The sequence below is a fragment of the Herpailurus yagouaroundi genome, unplaced genomic scaffold, assembly GCF_014898765.1.
Source record: "Herpailurus yagouaroundi ecotype Mexico unplaced genomic scaffold, PumYag 140, whole genome shotgun sequence".
NCBI lineage: Eukaryota > Metazoa > Chordata > Mammalia > Carnivora > Felidae > Herpailurus > Herpailurus yagouaroundi.
Window position 1 is genome coordinate 49,381,590 of NW_024412395.1, and position 18,655 is coordinate 49,400,244.

The following is an 18,655-nucleotide window of genomic DNA, read 5'->3' on the forward strand; positions in this document are numbered from 1 at the left end:
CTTCCTTCCTTCCTTCCTTCCTTCCTTCCTTCCTTCCTTCCTTCCTTCCTTCTCTTTCCTTCCTTCCTCCCTCCCTCCCTTCTTCCTTCCTTCCATCCTGTCACCCTATGTCTTTTGATTGGAGTGTTTAGTCCATTTACATCCAAAGTAATTATGGGTAGGTATGCACTTACTGCAGTTTTGTTACTTGTTTTATGTAGTTCTTGTCTGTTCCTTTATTCTTTTGTTCTCTTCTCTCACAGTTTTCTAGATTTCTTTTTTTTTTTTCCTTCAACGTTTTATTTATTTTTGGGACAGAGAGAGACAGAGCATGAACGGGGGAGGGGCAGAGAGAGAGGGAGACACAGAATCGGAAACAGGCTCCAGGCTCTGAGCCATCAGGCCAGAGCCCGACGCGGGGCTCGAACTCGCGGACCGCGAGATCGTGACCTGGCTGAAGTCGGACGCTTAACCGACTGCGCCACCCAGGCGCCCCTGGATTTCTTTAGTGATATACTTGGATTCCTTTCTCTTTATTTTTTACAAATCTATTACTGATTTTTGATTTGTGGTTGCCATTGGGTTTATATATAACATCTTATGCATATAGCAGTCTATATTAAGTTGATGGTCGCTCTAATTTGAACTAAACTTTTACTTCCCTACCCCATACCACATTTTAGGTGTATGGTGTCATACTTTACATCCTTTTATGTTGTGAACCCCTTGACTGATTATTTCTATAGATATATTTAATTTTACTGCTTTTGTGCTTCCTACTTTCCTTACTCCTGCTTATGGTCTTTCCTTTCCATTCACAGAGTACCCTGTAATATGTCTTGTAAGGCTTGTTTAATGGTGATGAATTCCTTTAACTTTTGTTTGGAAAACTATTTAGCTCTCCTTCTATTCTAAATATTAGCCTTGCTTGATAAAGTATGCTTGTTTGCAGGTTTTTTTCTTTCAGCACTGAATATATCATGCCACTCCCTTCTGCCTGCAAAGTTTCTGCTAAAAACTCAGCTGATTGCCTTCTGGGGTTTCCCTTGTATGTAACTGTTTTCCTTTTCTTTTTAAAAGTTTATTTATTTGAAAGAGGAAACGCATGAGTGGGGAAAGGGGAGGGGTGGAGAGAATCTCAGGCAGGCTCCTCGCTGTCAGCACAGAGCCTGATGTGGCGCTTGATTGCATGAACCATTGAGATCATGACCTGAGCTGAATTCAAGTGTCGGATGCCTGATTGAACCATCAGGCGCTCCCCTTTTTCTTTTCTATTGTTGCTTTTAAAATTCTCCGTATCAATACTTTTTGCCATTTTAATTCCTGTGTGCGTTTGTGTGGACCTCACTGGGTTTATTTTGTTGGGGCTCTCTGGCTCCCAGTTCTGGATTTCTGTTTCCTTCCCCAGATTCAGATAGCTTTTGGCTACTTTTCTTCAGATAGAATGTCTGCCCCCTTTCTCCTGTGTTCTCTTTCTGGGATCTCTGTAGTGCAAATGTCACTGCCCTTGATGATGTTGCTTAGTTCCCCTCTCAGTTCTTCTTAAGTCTTTTTTCTTTCTCCTGTTGAGCTTGTTTTCCATTACTCTGTCCTCCAGATCTCTGGTCTGTTCTTCTGCTTCTTCTAGTCTACTTATTCCATGTAGTGTATTTTTAATTTCAGTTACTAAGTTCTTTATCTCCGATTGGTTCCTTTTTATGTTGTCTATGTTTATTGAGGGACTCACTAAGGTCCTCTACTCAAGTCCCAGTGATGTTACTTGTCTCCATTTTGCTTACCTCCCTTGCTGTTACTTTGTCCTGTTCTTTCATTTGGGACATATTCCTCTGTCTCCTTATTTTGCCCCCTTATGTCTATTTCTATGTGCTTGGAAAGTTGGCTACATTTCCTGCTCTTGTATGTAGTGGCCTTATGAAGAAGTCCTGTTCACCAGAACCTGGCAATTCAGGGGCATCTCCTATATGTTTGCATATCCCTACTGTTGTGGCTGAGCCACATTTCCCTTCAGTCTAGTTGTCTGCACTGGCTCACCCTGTGGGCAAGGCTTTGTCCCTGTGTTATTAGTGGGCCAGTCTTGGGCCACTTTGGGCTTAGCTTCGGTCAGACCAGGCATTTGGCAGGGCTGCAGTAGCAACAAGCTACGGGGTTTTCTCCCTGTATTGTCCCTGAGAAGCGTTTGTTGGTGGGTGGGGAATGCAGTCAGAGCAGATGTCTGCAACCAGCCCACTCTGGGGCCACAGATGAACTGGCATGTGTGGTTTTTGTGTCCTCTCTATGGGGCAAGAGTCTCTTTGGGGTGGTGCTGACCCCTGTCAGGGCTGCTTGCACACTGCCATGCTTGTGGTGCCATTTTGGATGGACTGATGCTGAGGACATGTTGGGGGGCAGGTCTGCAGGAAAATGTGCAGGGACATGGTGTTAGCAAGGTTTGTGCTGGTCCACTGTGGGAGGGGACCTGGAGCCACTTTAGAAAACTCCTACTGAGGCCAGGTTGGAGGGGGCAGGTCCACAGGAGAACGTATCATTTGTTTTTTTATGCTGTTCAATAAGCCCTCAGTTCTTCAGGAGGAAGTGCTGAATATATAGGTGTAGATTGGTGTGTTTGTAAAGGAGGTGAGTTCAGGGTCTTCCTATGCCACCATCTTGGACCACCTCTTGAAGGTTTCAATTTTAAATAACAAAGCTCAGGGAGGCCTCATTGAAAAAGTAACACTTATGCAAAAACTTGGAGAAGAAATTAGCTAAGAAGAACTGGGAGAAGACTATCTCCGAAAGAGTAACTAAAGCAGTGACTGACATGTTAAAAAAGCAACAAGGAAGTTGGGTATGCCTGAAGTTGAGAGAGCAGAGTAAAGTAGGAGAGGAGATTGTGGAGGTGCTGGGGAACCAAACAACTTAAGAGACCCACAGCTCTCTATCTCTACTACCAGCACAGCAGGGGGGGCTTTGGTAGAAGATATGCATTGAGAAAGGAGACAGATGATTCAATTTGTACATAAGAATTTTTTTTGTAGACCAGGTACTGATTGTATTTTCTTAAGACCTATGTGGGGTAATACAAAGCTTCATATTTACATAAGAAGCTATAAAAATTATTGACAACTACACTCTTATCCTGTGTTTTGAGCTAGGTGGACACAGTGCTGCTCTATTTTTATTTGTCTACTTTTTTATCTTAGAAAGTGAGCACATGAGTGGGGAAGAGGGGCAGAGGGAGAGAGAGGGAATCCCAAGCAGGCTCCGTGCTCAGTGCGGAGCCCAATGTGTGACTTGATCCCGCAACCCTGGGATCATGACCTGAGCCAAAATCAAGAGGCAGCTGTTCAACCAGCTGAGCCACTCAGGTGCCCCCAAATGATGCTCTTTTAACAATGTATTTGAAGAAAATGTCCTCATAGTCAAGTACCTGGCTCTCCATCATTTTGAATGGGCTTTAGTCAAAGGGCTCTTTTGAGGTTGACTTTCCAAATATGGCCATCTCATAGCTATCAATTGCAAACTCAAGAACAGAGAATGAATATGGAGCCTTAGCTGTCTTCATCAGAGAATGCAGGAGTTAGATAAGCCTCCCTGGCTCAGTCATTGTTGAAAATTAATCATTTTTCTGCAGGTAAGGGTTTCAAGGTGAGTTGATGAAACTTTGTTTATATATCAAATCTCCTTGTATACTGATTGTGGTTATTCTTGACCTGTTGTCTCTGTGGATGATATTTTGGGGATCATCTACATTTAAAATATTCTAAGATTAAAACCTTCAGAAACACATTTACCCGACTCAAAAAACTGTTTTCATATTTGTATGATATTTCTTCCTTAATAGTAAGAGAATTTCTTTCTTTGCAGAGCACAAAAAACACAAGGCTGGGAGTTAGAAAGCCTGGGTTCCAAGAAAGATTGCCGGGAGATTAAAATAGATGATTTCTGAAATCCTGTGATCTTTTAAAAAGTATACTCAGTCTAAATGTGAGGGAATTGTATAAATATAGCATTCATCCATTCATTCAATTATTGCACAGTTTCCCTAAGCTAAGTCTTCCATATATGGCTGTTAATAAAATGTCACAGAGTTCTTATTTTCATGGTTTAGCTCCCTTCATAAGTGTCTAATTGATCGGGGTGTCTAGAATGCTGTGCTGTAAAATACTGAGGCTCAGCAACCAAATGCAAAGTCTCCCTGCACAAATGGAGCACAGACATTGATGATACTCTTTTAAAGAGGCAATACCAAACTATTACCTGAAATCTACAGGGCTTGCCACAAAGAGCCCAGCATTATACCATTGCTTAAATACAAGTCTCCTATCTTTCTGGTTAAGGGCAAAGAGCTAACAAAGTGAGGAATAGAAAGGATTTAGACTTAAAGGTGAATTTTATGGTAGTGAGCATTGTCCAGGTGATACTTCAATGAGACACTGAACCTTATTCTATACCATGCTGGTTCTGAGAAGTTGAAGTACTTGACTGATCCCCAAGGTGGCTCTCGTGATGGACATGTCAACTCTTTCTCTTTTAACCCACACCAAAGTATCCTTCTGCTTCACAGTTCCGAGATGATCTTTTTAGCCATTTGCTACTTCAAGTCTACTTATCTGTCAGTCACTCTTAAATTCATTTTACACAGCTGACTGTAGTGTTATCACAGTCTTCCTAATACTAATGCATTTAGTAGTCGTGTGGGTTTGAAAGGCTGCCAACAGAGGAACAGCTGAAAACGTCACCACTCAGACTGTCCTTTTCTTGATCACCCTGTAACTACTATTTGCAATTTTTATGCCCGGATTCTTTGCTGGTCTGATTGTAGTCATTGTTTTTCAACAAGACATGTCTCCTAATGGATTTTTTTTTCTTGCCAGTTATATTGTATTTCTCAACACATATTCAGTAAGGATCTGTACCAGACAACATTACCAAGTTTCCTTTGAAACTGCTCCTGTAAGCAGCTTATTGGTTGATTGGAAGGCAATTAAATAATCTATTTTTTAATTATATATAATACATAATACTATATTATAATAAATATAGGGACGATGCAGATTTAACTGGGTGACAATGTGGTATAGTAGGAAGATACATGTGAATTCAAATTCTAGGACTGCCATTCACTTGTTGTTGATCTTAGATAAGTTACTTCTCTGAACTTCATTTCATCTGTAATTTAGACACAGGCATACCTGCTTTGCATAGTTATTTTTTTTTAATTTTTTAAAATCTTTATTTATTTTTGAGAGAGAGACAGAGTGTGAGCAGGGGAGGAACAGAGAGAGAGGGAGACACAGAATCAGAAGTAGGCTCCCGGTTCCAAGCTGTCATCACAGAGCCTGACACGGGGGCCTGAACTCACAAACCATGAGATCGTGACCTGAGCCGAAGTCGGACACTCAACTGACTGAGCCACCCAGGAGCCCCTGCATAGTTATAATAAGATTAAGAGATAATACATATGAAAAGCAGTTGGAATAAGATAGGTACTCTGTGGTCACTATTTTTAGTAATGTTAACTATTTTTAATAATTTTAATCATTATTAACTATAAAACAAAAATGCTAGAAATAATAGGGATATGCGATTTCTAAGATTTTGCTTTTGACTTAGCTCATAGGAGTCAACAGGGACGCTGTGGCTGCTTTTACCCACACGTGGCAGGCAGTATGAGTGGGTAGGATGGTCGGTCAGGTGTCTCTCTCCTCACCTCTCCTTTCCTCAACACACTTCCTGCCTTTCCTCTTGTAACAGGAGCTCTATGAGCTATGAGGAAAGAAAGAGCTTGGTGGAATGGGCCCTGTGAAGTACTAGGTGCTTAGGGGATAGCCATAAAGTAGAAATATTTTACCTCTCTTAAGACCGTGTCCACAGGCATAATTGAGAAATAAAAACAATATATATTTAAGGTGTACAACCTGATGTTTCAATATACATATAGATTGTAAAATAGTCAAGCTAATTAACATACCCATCTTTTTAACTTGAAGTAGTTTGAACCTGACTCTCTCTGTACCACCAAGTCTTTCCTAATTACCTGATTAGAATTTCTAAAACTCAATTCACCAACAGCTCGACTGTTACAGCTGAATGGATGGACCACTACAGGCAAGCAGCAACCGGTTTATTCATTCCTTTGCTCAATTAGGCCTCTAGAATGTTCATGTTGGAAAGGAAGTTAATAATCAACTAATTAATCCCCCTCAATCTAAAAATGAGTACACTGAGGCTTAGTGGAGTGAAACAGAACTTGGGTGAGGTCACACTGACAGTTGGCAACAAAGCCTGAGCAGAAGGTACATTGGTTTTATGTGTTATTACTAAGGAATGTGATTGGTTTTTCTTTTGTTTACATTGGAATTTAATTATTTTTTTAAAGGCACTTAAAATAATCAGGCTGAAACTGTCCCTTCTCAAACTACCATCTCGCGTTCTTTGATCTTGGAAAAATTACTTCCCTTCCTAGATTTGGAGGCCACATCACAAAAGATTCTGATGAATATACAAGTTCTAATATGAATCATGAATCGAAAAGCAGATGCAACATCTGTGACCCGGTGGCAGAGTTACCAGGAGTAACTGTCAGGGCCCCTTGCAAGACTCGGTATCTATTTGCCACAAGTAACTTTGCACCCAAACTTAGGGTTCCCTACCCTTATTCGTAGAAATTTCAGGCCCCACAAAATCTGGATAGGCCCTGAAGAGAGGCAGCTCTCTAAGGTACAGTGGAAATGTTCTGGAGTCCTCCTGACTTGTGTTCAGTCCCTGTTACCTACTGACCTTGGAGAAGTTACTTAAGACCTGTGTAACATGCAGATAATGAAACCAATTTCCCAGAGTTGTTGAGAGGCTTAAGGTGAGGTAGGAAGTCTTTGGTTTAGCGCATGGTCCAGAAAAGCCTGCAATAACGTATGTCTTGTATCATGTAGGGAGGCTGTCTGATATGATTGAGAGTGGGGGCTTTAGAACCAGATTTACCTACATTCCAAGTCCTGCCTCATATTTGACACTTACTGTGTTAGCTTGGGCATCTTAGTCCTTCTAAGGCTTAGTTCTCTCATCTTTAACGTGGTGTAATAAAACCTAGCCAACAGAGTTTTTAAGATTAAATGAGAAGATGTAAAGTACTTAGCAAAGTGACTGCTTTTGGCTGCAAGAATAAAAAAAAAAAAATTCAAAATGGCTTAAAGGAGTGGCTTTCAAACTCTTACTGGCTACAATCCTCAACCTCAATAAGAATTAGATCTTCCGTTGTGACTCAGTGTACATATAAACATTATCACAGGACTACTGTGAATCAGATTTGATATTGTATACAGCTAAGCTTCATTACAATGTTCTAGAGCATGGGAAAATAGTGCTGGATCTGAAGTCAGGGTTTTCCAATAACATGCATGAACAGTGCTTGGCATTTCAGTACGATACTTCCTCAATCATCTGTTTCATTTTGATTCTGTTTCCTTTTTCAGAATCCCATTGAGTTTGGAGAGGAGAAAAAAAGACTGAGGTATGTGAAAAATCTACCTGAGTATACACACAACCTTCCTCTGATCACCATTCATTTTGAACTTTATGTTACTTAACACATCTAAGTGCTGCCAGAATTGTTCAACAGCAAATTATTCATCTGGGTGAAGGCTGGACCAGAGTATCGTCTACACCATTTTGTAAAGAAGCACACTATCCTCCCTCCTCCCAGATTACGGGCCTGCTATTTTACTGAATATTCTATCTAGAAAGTAAGCCAGTTTCCTCTGTGATAAATTACAAGTCTTGGTTTCTTAAGACGGTTTTCTACATGAGGGATAAGTACACTCTAGGAATGATTATTCTATTACTGCCCTTTCATCATTCTGTAGCAAATTCAAATAACAATAGAGTAAGATTGTAACTTTTAATAACATTTCTTGCCCTTTGATGAGTTATGAGCTAAATTATAAGGGCTCAACAAACTTCAGCTAATGATATTCTGTATGCTATAACTCACGTAGGGGGAAGTTTTATGTGTTTTAGTGTTTCCACCTGGGGATGCTCGATTAGAAAACAGTATCCGTTGGTTTGGCACAGGATGCACAGTGGCTGATAATCTAATCATGTTGATTTTCTTCACTGTTCTTAGATACCCAAACTACCCAGCTAGGTTTGGTGAGCAAGGCAAAAGAAGGCAGATAAAAGGACATCACTGTTATTTGACCATGCATTTTTCTCCGTGGCATAATATCAGCTGGGCAACCACTGGGACATTTTGCAAACAGGTATTTTTTTTTAATGTTTATTTATTCAGAGAGACAGAGAGCATGTGTGCGAGCAAGCAAGAGCTGGAACGTGGCAGAGAGAGGGGGAGAGAGAATCCCAAGCAGGCTCTGTGCCATCACCACACAGCTGGTTGTGGGGCTTGAACCCACGAACTATGAGATCACGCATGACTTGAGCTGAAATCGAGTCAGATGCTCAACCGACTGAGCCATCCGGATGCCCCTGGAAACAGGTACTTTTGACCATTTTTTGATGCCTTGTCTTTTCCAGTGGAGTGCCAGCTCCCTCATTTTTGGTGATGGTTTGGGTGTTAATCGATATACTGAGGGAGTGAGTCACTTTATCATTTTAAACATATTTTCTTACTGTCTGCACCAGTTACATGCCTTAAATATTTCTATTATTCCTGAGAGTGCACATCCCAAGCACCAAACTCCAGGCAGTGTTGCATTAGCCTAAAGGTAACACTCACTTATAATCAAACTCATTATACTTGAATTTTTAGTTCATGAAGATACACAATGGAAATGATCACTTGAAAGCCATTTGTTTATGGCTGTTAGGCCTTGTAACAGACCTCTTGAAACTTAGAACCCTGGAAAGCAGCGTGTACTTCCAGGCTGGGACATTCCAGTCCTGAGGGGGAATGTTCTAGTATCACCCACCGTGGCACCCTACTTATATTCAAACTACCCCTAAATATCCTGGTGAGAGTCAGCGTTCTTAGCTAGGATTTGGCAATATAAATATGTACAGCAGAAAAACAGGTATATCTGGGTTCCCTTTAAGTGGAATCATATTGTATAAAGGCCACTTTGGGGTGAATTAGAATCATGTTTTCAGTTATAAGAAATTGATAACATTTTATTTTAAGTTGATCATATGATTTTACTGTCACAACCTCAGTGGGCCTCACTAAGCAACAGCTTCTGTTATCAAATGTACTTCCAAGAAAAAACAAAAAGATCATTTACTGTCAAATGCAAATCCCAAGTTTTGGCAGAAGCCCTCCAACGTGAATTGGGCTTATGTTCACCATCTCTGTAAGTTAACTTGGAGGGTTCACCCGGGAGGTATATTGCTTAAAACTAAATAGACTGTAGGTGCATTACTGAAATGAGTGAATGAAAATTCCTAATAGGAAAATTTTACATGCCAACATCATTGTATGTAGGAATATTTTTTTGAGGGAATTCTTGGGTCTTCGTCTAAAGACTACTTCCTGACCCTACTCAGACGTGCGGGCCATCCACCATGTTTACCAGCACATAAGATACGGAACACATGGGGAACTAAAGGCTACTTTTTTTTCCTGGAAAAATAAGAAATTTTTATCACACATGACTTATAAGGATCTCTAAAAGTTGTTTTAAATGCAGAAAGCCATTTTTTTCACACAAGGACAATACATTGGGAGTTCAAATGAGATAAAAGGGAACTTGCTTCTATTACTACAGCTTTACAAGTTGACCATAATAGAGGCACACTGATGTTAAAAAGTTTTTGTGTGTATTTAGGTATGAGACGTGGGTGCCTTGATTTTCCTAAGAGGCTGTGAACCCACCTGTTTGTCAAGGCATATGAATCTATCCAAATAATACGACATACGTGTTCAGTGGAGCTTGGGTCCTTGAATGCTTCATTGCTGTATGTCCTTTTTCCTCAAAAGCTTGGCTAAGAGAAACAGTCATGGTCATACAGTGCATTCGTTCCTTTTAAACTGTTTGATTACTGTGTCTTTCAAGAGCACAAGTGACAGTAACTGCTTGGACTACACTCTCAGCTCCTTGCCGACTGGTACTGGCACTTCCTATCACATGACTCTGAGCATCTGCTGAAAGCACTAGAAAAGGTAAGTGTTCAAAACTTAACTATGTATGTATTTGTAGGGCTGTTCGGAGAGTTTTGAAGTTTCTGAATACCTAAATGTAACTGCCTAGAGAAAAAGTCAGTCATTGCAGGCTTTAGTACTAGGAAAAACTGTATTTCTCCTAACTTTAGAAAGGAAAAAAAAAAAAAAAAACAACGAGTGGGCTGTATGCAGACACCTCTTTGCATGAACTTGACCCTTGCATTCATACTGTTAACCAGTTCTTACGGACCCTTCATCCTAATTTTCTCATTAAAAAAATCTTTGTCCTATTGTATGGATGTATATAAACTCTCTCAAATGCTAGCAGTAAAGATGTGGGACTATGGACATTATTAGATATTAGATAAGATATTATATGATACTTATCACTATGTTGCAAAACAAGGTCCTCCAGTTATTCAGGTATGTTTGACTCTCTCAGAAGATGAGGGTCTTACACTATTTTCGTCTACAAGTTGTATAGAGTGTTAAGAACATGCTCTGAATATCAGAACCAGGGCCTTGGGAGACCAGCTCTGTAAGTAGCTTTGTGAAGGGCCCTGGAAAAGTCACTTAACCACTCCAAGCCTCAGGGCTAAAATGAATTGGCTGTAAGGAATTTTTTTTGCTCTCGTTCCCTGTGGCCCTACTACATGGAGTGTGAATAATCGTCAAACCTGATTCTCAGACTGAATGGATGCCTTGTTTCCTTTAGGGCACTTTTCCCTCCTTAGTTCTTGGGAGGCATGGGAGTGCTAAATCTCACTGCTGCCATGCAGGTGCTACCTGAAGGAGGAAGGAAACCATGTGACACCATCTCTTTGTGCAATACACTTTTATTTTCCTTTTACCTTTGCAGTCATCTTTGAGTAATTGTTGTGTAAACAATAGAATGGAATGAAATTACATTAAGTTGTATGCAAATGGCTCTAGAACACCTTAACAATTATGACAAGGCAATTATAAATAACTTTTTCTTTCCTTAGTAATATATATTTGCTTTTTAAAGTACATTAAAGAGCTGCCATATCTAGGGTTAGCTAGGAAAGAGCAATGGTACCATCCTGGGAGCCCACCTCCCTGAAAGTTTAGACTCCAATTTTGAAAATCCTAAGGTTTACTATTCCTTAATATATAGTCAAGCAGAGGGCTACTTGGGTGAAAGTATTTATTCTCGAAACTTAACAGCATTTTACCTTTTTTTAGTCATTGCACAAAAACCCTTTCTATTTTTCACTCCATCTGGGTATTCTGCAGAATTTCAAGTAAAACTCAGATTCTGGTATCTTCAAGTTTATCACCTTTGGAATAACAAATCCTATCACAGAGAAGTCAAATCAGAGATGGGTACATAATTAGCAGTCTAATAGAATGGCAACATTTTATATAGCATTCTATATGTTCCAATGAAGCAAAACTTACATATGCCACTTTATGTAGAGGAAGTTTTAGATCTGAGACTATTCCAGAGTAAAGCAGCCTCAGGCACATTCTTAATATGAAAGTTTGCAAGGCACCTCCCTCTCCCAAGAGACAATCAGATTGTGGATTGGTTTTTAGGCAAACAAACCAAAAGAATAAGCATCTAAGTTCCTAATTCAGTCATTTCAAAAATCAAAAGTTATAAATACTCCAAAGATAGACCTGATTTTTTTTTGTTTAAATAACAAGAGATTAACTGCAAGAAGCATATAATCAAAAACTTTTCTTCTTATAGCTAAGGTGTGTAATGCATAAATATATGAAAAATAAAATTCACAGTCAGTTTTAAAACTAGAATTCAAGTTTGACTAATAAATCTTAATTTTATAAGTATATTAATTTCTAAATACAACATAAAAGAGGCAGTATTGTCAGATGTACAATTAAAGTAGAACAGAACAACAATGAAAGAAGAAATAGGCTTCTGATAGAAAAAATTCCTTTTGTTGCCAATAAATAGGACCACCTGAGTGTATTTCAGATTCTTTTCACTTAAGGGATATCCGAATTGATTGCTAAGAATATTAAATAGCTTTTGGAAAAATTAGCAACAGTCGTGCAGCTGTGGCATTTGCTTGTTCTCATACTGTGGATTGCTAGAGAATAAAGCAGAACTCGGAGTGTTGTAAGTTTAAAAAAATTCTTTTTTATCCCATGTCACTGAAGCCAGACTCTTCACAATCTTCTGATTTTGTGGGGATTGGGAGTGAGGGGGAGGGAGTAGGGGTGGGGGAGGAAGATCGAGGGAAATGGTGTGAGGTGGGGGCATGACAAATCAGGGGGAGATGTCAAGGGACATACATCAGCTGACACTCAACTGGGCAAACCCGATCAGCTTCACTTCGTCCGGAATCTCCGACCCATCACAGCCTGAAGCCTGAAAAGGGAAAAAAGACACCTTCAGTGCCAGTTGATCCAAGCAAAGGCACAATCTGTGTGGGGCCAGTGTCCCATTTCTTCCAGCGCTTAATTACTACTGTAACAAATCTGACCATCATGCTTGCTATCAAGTGCAGAAAACGGGGGTGCAGAGGGGGAGGGATTTGTTCCCGTTAAAACACCACAATGTCTAGGCTTAAAGCTTTGAGACTGCCAAGAAAGTGATCTTAAATATACTTTCAAATTAGAGTTCCTTAATAATTTTAAAGGAATATTACAATAAAATATCTTGGAATAAATTTAGCCAAAAAGGTGAAAGACCTGTACTCTGAAAATAGTAAGACACTAATGAAAGAAACTGAAGACACAAATGGAGAGATAAAATATCCATATCACCCAATGCAATCTCTATCAAAATACCAGTAGTATTTTTCGCAGAACTAGGACAAATAATCATAGTTTATATGGAACCACAAAAGACTCCAAATAGCCAAAGCAATCTTGAGAAAGAAGAACAAAGCAGGGAGGTCTCAAAATCCCAAACTTCAAGATATACTACAAAGCTATGGTAATCAAAATGGTATGGTAGTGGGACAAAAACACACACAGATCAATGGAACATGATAGCCCAGAAACAATCCCATACTTATATGGTCAATTAATCTACAACAAAGGAGGCAAGAGTATACAATGAAGAAAAGACAGTCCCCCCACAAACAGTGCTGCGAAAACTGGACAGATATGTGCAAAGAATGAAACTAGGCCACTTTCTTACACCATACACAAAAATAAAATGAATTGAGGGCCTAAAACCATAAAAATCCTAGAAAAAAAACACAGGCAGTAATCTCTTGGACATCAGCCCCAGCAACATTTTTCTGGATGGACCTGACTTCTCAGGCAAGGGAAACAAAAGCAAAAATAAACTATTGGAACTACATCAAATAAAAAGCTTTTGCACAGCAAAGGAAACCATCAACAAAATGAAAAGGCAACCTATTGAATGGGAGAAGATATTTGTAAATTATATATTGGATAACAGGTCACTAATCTAAAATATAACTTCTACAATTCAACAACCAAAAAATACATAATCCAGTAAAAAAAAAAAATGGGCAGAGGACCTGAGTAGGCATTTTTCCAAAGAAGACTTACAGATAGCCAAAATATACATGAAAAGATGCTCAACATCACTCATCATCAGGGAAATGTAAATCAAAATCCAATGAGGTATCACCTTATACCTGCCAGAATGAAAGGATCAAAAGACAAGAAATAACAAATGTTGGCAAGGGTAGGGAGAGAAGGTAATTTTTGTGCATTGTTGGCAGGGAATGCAGTGGTATAGCCACTGTGGAAAACAATATGGAGGTTCCTCGAACAATTAAAATAGAAATACCAGTAGTTCCACTACTGGCTATTTACCAAAGAAAATGAAAACAGTAATTTGAAAGGATATATGCACCCCTATGTTTACTGCAGCATTATGTATAATAGCCAAGATATCAAACCAACCTAAGTGTCTATCCACAGATAAATGGATAAAGATGTGGTATATGTATATACACTGGAATATTACTCGTCCGTAAAGAGGAATAAGATCTGGCCATTTGCAACAAGGATGGACCTAGAGGATATTATGCTAAATGAGATGGAGAAGGACAAATATTGTATTTCATTTATATGTGGAATCTAAAACACAAAACAAATGAACAATGAAACAGACTCTTACATACAGAAAACAAAGTTGGTGGTTACCAGAAAGGAAGGGGCTGGGTGGATGGGCAAAATAGGTAGAAGGAATGAAGATGTACACACTTCCATTTATTAAAAAAAAATTATGAAAACGAGCACAAGCGACTTAACAGGTCATTGAGGGTAAACCTGGTTTTTACCAAAAGGTGTCTTCTGTAATACTGACAAAAAAAAAAAAAAAAAAAAAAGTGGTTACCAAGTAGTTGAATGGCTCATGATAGATAACTTATTTTTCCATGACAGAGTTTTGTTTATAATATTTTACGACATTTATTGCCTAAAATTGGCCCAAATTATAGCATGTCAAATATTTTGATTTTTCTTCAAAATTAAAAAGTGAAAACAAGTCACTGTCCATCAAACCTCTCTCACTTGTCCTCATTCAAGTGTTTTTGTTTTTTTTTTCACTTCCCTCTCTTTCCTACACATGCACGTGCACACACACACACACACAGTACTCAGATCATTCCAGGCTGCCTCTTCGGACTACATAAATCAGAACCAGACATTATGTAAGTACCACAAGTAGGGAGAAAAATGTATGATGAATGACTGGGAATGGGCAATTAATCACTAAAGGGCTATCCAAACTTTTTCTTGGCCTAATTCCTGCTAAATTATTGTCAAAACAATTAGTTTCCCATGTAAAAAAAAAAAAGGCCTTTCCAATCATCACAATGAACCGCTCTGAGCTGCTCCAAAAAACAGTACATAAACTCAGCCCTTTGTCAACCTCAACATTCTCCCTTACAATAAGCAGCTAATTAGAACATATAACTTGAATATTTTTAAGTAATTATCTTTAAAGTAATGGTGTCAGCACTTACGCTGTTGATTTTCTTATATAAGCATAAAGGGTAGAAACGTTAGTTGACATTTAAAGAATTTACTCTGTCCCTGTCCAATGATTTCTCTAGCTTTACTCTGACAAGATATTCAGTAAAGGGCAGTAAGATCAAAAACGTCCCTTTCCTTATCACTTTTAACAAAGTAGTACAGGCACAGGAGGGTTGTCAGATAAGGTATTTTCCCGTGGGTGTTTGTCATACAAATACTATGACACTCAACCCCCACCACCCCCAGTTTTCTTGTTCCACAAGCCCTGTTTGTGTATCTCCCTAAACCTTCCCCTGCTATGTAGTTACTGCTGACTTACTTACTGCTCACTTACTCAATGCAGTGAATGGGGGCAGACACAACGCATGTAATTAATAGGCAAATGACAAACACCCCAGGAGCACCAATAGCTGCTGGCAGGGATGAGGAGGGAGCAGACAGTGTGAAGCTGTGAAGCGCATCCCTGCATGTCAAAGATACATCAGAAATTTGGCAGTGGGACGAGCAGGAGGTTGAAATGACCCGAAATAAAAACAAAATATCCAATAGTGGTTAAGCCAACTAGACATGAAAGAAAGATCTTAAGTCCCTCTTGTGAAGAGTAGTGGAAGTGAGAATTTACAATGCAAGTGGGTGATCAAACCAGTGGCTATTGTGGGTACATCACACAGGGAGTCCACCTGTCACCCTCAGTCCCAGCGCCTCCCTCCCCCACCGACACTGGAACATTCGGTTTCCTGGCAAAGAGGCACAGACCAGGTTGCCTGGCTTTGAGTCAGGCACTCGGCTCTTCTTCACCCACTACCCTGCTGACTCTCTCTTAACCAAGGCTGAGTCCTTGCCTCTCTCACTGTGGCCTGCAAAACACAATGCAAATATGCAAATATGCAAATATGCAAAAGATTCTGGAATCTATAGCAAAGGGACCAGAGACCCTTAAAGCAGCAGTTCTCAAACTTCTTGGTCTCAGGTACTCTTTATACTCTTAAAAATTATCAAGGACTTCAAAATCTTGTGCTTTTGTTTTGTTTTGTTTTAAATCATTCATCACCATCAAGTGGGATTTATTCCTGGGATGCAAGGCTGGTTCAATATTCACAAATCAATCAATGTGATACAACATTAAGAGAAAGGAAAAAAAAAAAAACCGTATCATTTCAATGGACACAAAAAACACTTGACAAAGTACAACCTTCATTCATGATAAAAGTCTTCAACAGAGTAGGTTCAGAGGGAACATACCTCAATATAATAAAGGCCATCTATGAAAAACAGTTAACATCCTTAATGGGGAAAAACAGTTTTTTCTCTAAGGTTAGGAACAAGACAAGGATGTCCACGCTCCCCACTGTTATTCAACATAGTACTGAAAGTCCTAGCCACAGCAATCAGACAACAAAAATAAATAAAAGGCATCCAGATCAGTAAGGAAGAAGTGAAATATTCATATTTACAGATGACATGACACTATATATAGAAAACCCAAAAGACCCCACCAAAAAACTACTAGAAGCGATCAACAAATTCAGTAATGTCACAGGATGCAAAATCAATGTACAGAAATCTGTGGTATTTCTACATACCAATAATGAAGCAGCAGAAAGAGAAATTAAGAAAATCCCATTTACAATTGCTCCAAAAATACTAAGATACCTAGGAATAAAATACTGATGAAGGAAATTGAAGAAGACACAAAGAAGCGAAAAGACATTCCATTCCCATGGACTGGAAGTACAAATATTGTTAAGATGTCTATTCTACCCAAAGGAATTAACACCAAAATACCACCAGCATTCTCCACAAAACTAGAACAAAAATCCTAGAATTTGTATAGAACTACAAAAGACCCTGAGTAACCAAAGCAATCTTGAAAAAGCAAAGCTGGAGGCATCACAATTCTGGACTTCAAGTTAGACTGCAAAGCTGTAGTCATCAAAACTGTATGATACTGGCACAAAAACAGACACATAGATCAATGGAACAGAGTAGAAAACCCAGAAATAAACCCACAATTATATGGTCAATTAATCTTTAACAAAGCATAAAAGAGTATCCAATGGGCTAAAGACAGTCTGTTCAACAAATGGTGTTGGGAAAACTGGACCATTCTCTGACCCCATACACAAAAATTCAAAATGGATTAAAGACCTAGATATGAGATCTGAAACCATAAAAATCCTAGTAGAGAACACAAGCAGTTACCTCATTGACACCGGCCATAGCAACTTCTTACTAAATAAGTCTGGGGCAAGAGAAACAAAAGCAAAAATAAACTATTGGGACTTCATCAAAATAAAAAGTTTCTACACCAGCAAAGGAAACAAAACTAAAAGGCAGCCTACTGAAAGGGAGAAGATATTTACAAATGACATCCAATAAAGAGTTAGTATCCAAAATATATTTTAAAACTTATAGAACTCAACATGTAAGAAACAAATAATCCAATTATAAAATGGGCAGAAGACACAAACACGCATTTCTTCAAAGAAGATTAGATAGATGGCCAAGAGACCCATGAAAAGATAGTCACATCAATTACCATCAGAGAACTGCAAATCAAAACTACAATGAGATATGACCTCATAACTGTCAGAATGGCTAAAAGCAACACAAGAAACAACAGCTGTTGGCGAGGATGTGGAGAAAAGGAACACTTACTATTGGTGGGAATGCAAACTTGTGCAGCCACTACGGAAAAGAATATGTGGGAGTTCCTCAAAAAGTTAGAACTACCCTATGATCCAGCAATTGCACTATGGAGTATTTACTCAAAGAATACAAAAACACCAATTCAGAAGGATACGTGCACCTGTATGCTTATAGCAGCATTATTCACCATGGCCATGATATGGAAGCAGTCAAGCATCCACTGATTGGTGAATGGATAAAGAAGATGTAGTATGTTCATATATATGTATACATATATACATATACATACATACATACACACACAAAATATTATTCAGCCCTAAAAAGAATGAAATCTTGGTATTTGCAATGACATGGATGGAGCCAGACAATATAATGCTAAGCAAAAGGAGTCACAGAAAGACAAATGCCATATGATTTCACTCATACGTGGAAGTTAAGAAACAAAACAAATAAGCAAAGGGAAAACAAAAAGAGACAAACCAAGAAGCTTAACTCTTGACCATAGAGAACAAACTGATGGCTACCAGAGGAGCGTGGATGGGGGGATGGGTGAAATAAGCAATGGGGATTAAGGAGGGCCCTTGTGGTGAACACTGGGTGTATGGAAGTGTTGAATCATAACATTGTTCACCTTGAAACTAATGTAACACTGTAGGATAACTATACTGGAATCAACATAAAACTTAAAAAGCTTATGTTTTTGCAGGTTACATTTATTATATTGACTATTTTAGAAATTAAAACTGAAAATCTTTTAACATTATTGAAGTCATGTTTAAAGTATTTTTAAGTATTAAAATAATTAAAAACAAACATGGTTATGTAGATTATATTATACTGAAGGTCTCAGAAATTAAAACTGAGAAATTTCTGAATTATTCATTTACTACTTCATTAAATCTAATAACAAACCCACTACATGCTAGCATAAATAAAATCATGAAAAATAACCAGTTTACCCAAACTGAGTGGCACTGCTTTATA

At 38.8% G+C, this 18,655-nt stretch overlaps 1 protein-coding gene across 1 annotated transcript in view; it reads right to left on the reverse strand.

Annotated features, from left to right (window-relative positions):
- Positions 1 to 10,884: 10,884 nt before the first annotated feature.
- Positions 10,885 to 18,655, reverse strand: part of STK39 (serine/threonine kinase 39) — a 311,613-nt gene continuing 303,842 nt past the window's right edge. The window contains exon 20 of the mRNA XM_040474668.1: positions 10,885 to 12,425. Within this exon, the coding sequence (XP_040330602.1) occupies positions 12,351 to 12,425 (75 nt within the window). The 3' untranslated portion in view covers positions 10,885 to 12,350. The remainder of the gene's footprint in view (positions 12,426 to 18,655) is intronic.